Source organism: Triticum dicoccoides, chromosome 7A (genome assembly GCF_002162155.2).
Source record: "Triticum dicoccoides isolate Atlit2015 ecotype Zavitan chromosome 7A, WEW_v2.0, whole genome shotgun sequence".
NCBI lineage: Eukaryota > Viridiplantae > Streptophyta > Magnoliopsida > Poales > Poaceae > Triticum > Triticum dicoccoides.
Genome location: NC_041392.1, coordinates 520,606,362 through 520,610,800, shown reverse-complemented (window position 1 = coordinate 520,610,800; position 4,439 = coordinate 520,606,362). Strand labels below are relative to the sequence as shown.

Genomic DNA, 4,439 nt, shown 5'->3' with positions numbered 1-4,439 from the left:
TAGGGTGCTCCCGGTGTTCCGATGCGAAAAATATTTTTTAAAATGCTCAAAAAATTCTGAAAAAAAATGCAGCGCATCGACAGAACGTCGATGTATCTCGAGCAATGTTTCGAATTTTGATTTGAAATTTTGTGACAAGAGACATCCATGCTCCGTCGATTTGCTGCATTTTTTTTCAGAATTTTTTGAACATCTTAAAAATGTTTTTCAGATATTTGAAGCACCGGGAGCACCTCAAACCTGGGAGCACTAGATACTTTCCCGGTACGGTACTCCCTCCATTCCAAATAAGTGTTCTGGTTTTAGTTCAACATTTCTTTTAAAGGAAGGATAAACACCCCGGTCTCTGCATCTTCTGATGCAGAATCATATTTTATTGAAGTTGATTGATGCAATGTTATTAAGGTTGATGCAAGGCATCAAGGTCAAAATGTTAAGAACCATAGTGGGTTTTGATCAGTAAGTCAGATGCTCCACATTATCACAATAATATGCATCATATCCAACCACTTTACGCAATACATTTTGTTACTTATACCACCTGATGAATGAAGAAATGATGCTTTAATAGCCTCCTATCTCATCTCTCTTTAATCGACTGCCATGAATCCCAACAAAATGGATGGAGATATACATATATGCTGCTATATGGAGCTATACCTTATCTCTTCCAATATGGTGTGCTATTTTCATACTCTAGAGGCACAACTGGCCAAGCGACTAGGTAGGTAGATGATCAGGAAGATTGTATGATAGGTTGATCCGCGAATTCGCCATGCAACCAACCTTTGGCAATGTGCTCATATGCGGCTTCAGTCAAGTGAATGCCGTCCCAGCTCCAATGTGTCTTTGGATCAGGACACGGCGTAGCACCAGGCTCGCCGCACTTGGCTGTCAGATTGAAGTTGTAAGGGCCCTTCCCGGGAGCGCCGCAGCATGCTCTAGGCGGCTGCTTGTGAAATCCTGCATCAAGAGCTGAAATGTTAGGTCCCTGCTTGGCAGAAAATCTCCTTGGTTGCTTTCTGCGAACAGATGTATATCATGTTTATACAAACGATAGACACATCTTTGCCCCTTATCATGTACTCCCTCGGTTCATAAACATAAGATGTTTTGGGTATTTCAACATGGACTACATACACTGAAATGAGCGAACAAACACACTAAAATGTGTCTATATACATCCGATTCAGAAAAAAGTTAGAAATCTTATGCTTGTGATACGAGGCGGTAGTCAAGACTCAAGACAAACATGCCGGAATAATTAAATGACTACCATTCTGCTAATGTGCCAGTGAAACAGAGATGATGGGTCATGGCTCTCGTATGTCCTTAAAGCGATCAGTAAATGGAAATTTCCTCCTCTGACACAAATGTGTCACCTGTATGAGCCTTTGTTTTCTTATTTGTTCAGAATGATGTCTAAAGTACAGTACATGTTCATTTTTCTACAACGGGAATAAACAATAAGTATGAACAGAAATAATAAACATAAATATATATATGGGCATAAGATCGGTTCAGCTAACTGGGCAAATTTCTGGTGTTTGTATTTCACTGTCTAGTGGTAAGGACTTGAATATAAGTTTGTTATTCGGAAATCTTACCATTGCAACACTTACTACCAGGTAGGAAGATGATGCTCTACACGATTCTCATAATAAAATGCCCAATTTAGCAATATCCTAATGCAGAAGTAATTTCTGCTTGAGAACTCGCAATTTTTTGTTTCAATATGGCATGATACACTAATACACACATTGCTTTGATGTACTAATACACACATTGCTTTGATGTTCTATAGATATGCCTTTACAGCTCCTTAAGATTTCTTTTCGATACGAGATAAGGATTTTCTCTTGCAGGCAGATCTAAACTTCACAGTTAGCCGTCAAGATGATTGTACTTATGCTGTGGACAATTTTATATGGGCTGAACACGAATACAAGATATAAATTCTTATATAGTTTTGATAACTTAAAGGGCAGGGGCAAGTTTTTAGCTGCCAATGTTGTATGGCGACAAGAATCCACAAAACAAGGATTTACTGCAACAGTTGTGCCACAGCCTATGAAAACATGCACAACTAAGGCATGAGAGCTAATAGGTCCATTTCCCAATATCAGAAGAAAAAAAACAATGTGAAATCTCCATAGAAGTATACTCCGTATTTTTTAGTTAATGGAAGATTACTCCTGGTATCTGCATCACTGACAAAATTTGTAGTATTCTGGATGTAGATACTAGATACTCCATATGCTAGAGTATGACATTCCATATGATTATAACAAAATTTGTATACTTATGGTATGTCACATCTTAAACACACAGAAGATAAATGGCACTCTGTAAGACACTGAAAAACCCTACACCTAGATCTGAATTTTTTATCAGTAACGTTTATTGCATCTCACAAGTACATAGTTTGACAGCTGACTAGGAAACTAAGTCAAATTAGGTATGTTAAGAAATGTTAAATTTCTATCTCAAATTTAGAACTAAGAGAGCAAATATTTAGTAATATAATATCAGACTCCACAAGTTTTCCAGTGCTAAACCAATCACATTAACATATTTAATTATTTATAGGTGACAACCTAGTTACAGCACAAGATAAAGAACTTGGAAACTCACCAAACTTTTCAGGCTGAAGCAAGAACTGGATAACTGGTGTAAAGTAATCCCCATATATGATCCTGACGCCAGGGTGCTTGGCACGAAGCTTCTCCAGCGCACGCTTGAGCATCGCATTGTGCACCCATGAAAATGTGTTGAATCGCTTGAGGCAGCCGGTACGCGGACCGTACCCCTCTTTAGGATCAACATACATGCTCAGGTACACTGGAAAGCACCCAGACGGCATCACTCCAGGCACAATTAAATCCTTTGCCCCCTCGGCAATCAATTGCTGCAGCACGCACAAGGAATTAGAACAAAGCTACTGCACACAGCATGCTGGAACACTGCAAGGACGCAAATGCTCACCTCGACACCATCTGAGATGCCCTGAACGACATGGGGTATCAGGTTGTAGGCCTCGCTGAGATCCTTCCCGGCAAAGAGCGGCGCGTTGTAGTCATTTCCGGCCAATTCACCCACGACGAACAGGGACTTGGCAAAGAAATCCTTGCACTCTTCAGATACAAGAAAACAGGAACACCCAATTCAGATAAAATTCAGACATCAACGTCAATGAAATGGAGATATAATATGAATGTGAATAAAGAATAATTTATTTTGTTTCTTGTACTATAGAGTACTACCTTGGGTGGAGTTACAAAAAGAGGGCTTGAGGTCGCGTAGCCACTGGATTTGGGTGAAGAGTGACCCGGAGTTCCAGACGCTCTTCCCGAGCCCCCGCTTCTCGAAGAACTCCGTGTCGAGCGCCGTGGCGCCGGTGATGGCGAAGTTGGCGCCCTGCGCGAAGCTGGCGTTCTTGGCCTTGGACGGGGGCAGCAGCGGCAGCCCGAACTCTTGCGCTGCGGGCACCAGGGAAGCCAAATCAGTAGAATCTCGAACCGAGGACGCGACCAAGACATGACTCAAAAGGACCAATCTGCGAATTACCGATGAAATCGATGACGAGGCGGCCGTCGGAGCAGCGGCCAGTGGGGTACCCGAAGTAGGACTGGCCGTAGGGCGGCCGCGCCGTGGCGAGGTAGTCCGGGATGCCCTCGGTCACCAGGTTGCCGGCGTCCACCAGGGAGTCCCCAAAATTGAACACCGCGTTGTACTTCCCGGCCTCCGCCGCCACGAGAAGCTGCAGCACCGCCGCAAGAACCGCCCTCCAGCCCACTCCTCCCCGCCTCGCCGTCGCCATTGCCCGCCTATCCCCCGTGGTCCGGCCAGGAAACCGTGGGCGAGGAGAACAAAAAAGAGTAGGGGAGAAAGAAGACGAAGGAGGAGAAGCCTCGGCTGGCCGCGGTTACTAGTAGCTTCCCGGTGGGGAAACGCGCCGCTTGTCTGCTTCTTCCCGTGTGGGGGAGCGAAGGTGGAGTCCCGCGTCGGGAGTTTCGTCTCTTGTGGCGGTGCGCCGGTGGAACCAGATCCTGGCTACAGCTCCCGTTTTATTCCGCTCCCAGCCGCGGCGCCGTGACGTGATGGGCCGGCGCCTGGTCCGGGGACGGATGGCCGTCCCCTTTGCTGGGGTGGCGAGCTTGATTTGCCTTGGGGTGGCGCATTGACTGATGGCCACCGTAGTGGCGGTATTGAATGCGTGCCTTCGTGGGACACCGGGACGGCACGCGGAGGGCCGTGGGGAGGAGTGGCACCACCGCACCAGCGGTGGTAAGTGGCCGCTGAATCGTGGCTAGGCACCCTGGCAACGTGTTCGGGTTGCCGGCACGAATCAACCTGGCCGATGCTTCGTCCTACGATGCCAGTTTTAGCCAGCTTTTTAGAACTTCTTCTTTGGCTGAATGAGCCGGTTAACGGTTTCT

The 4,439-nt window shown here is 45.7% G+C and overlaps 1 protein-coding gene across 1 annotated transcript; it reads right to left on the bottom strand.

Moving 5' to 3' along the window:
* Positions 1 to 450: 450 nt before the first annotated feature.
* Positions 451 to 4,172, bottom strand: LOC119330326 (GDSL esterase/lipase At5g45910-like). The gene is made up of 5 exons (XM_037603430.1): positions 3,568 to 4,172; positions 3,264 to 3,479; positions 2,986 to 3,134; positions 2,635 to 2,908; positions 451 to 963 (listed from the first exon to the last, which is right to left on the bottom strand). The coding sequence occupies exons 1-5, from the start codon at positions 3,818 to 3,820 to the stop codon at positions 737 to 739; spliced, it is 1,119 nt and encodes a 372-aa protein (XP_037459327.1). The 5' UTR covers positions 3,821 to 4,172; the 3' UTR covers positions 451 to 736.
* Between the last annotated feature and the right edge of the window lie 267 nt (positions 4,173 to 4,439).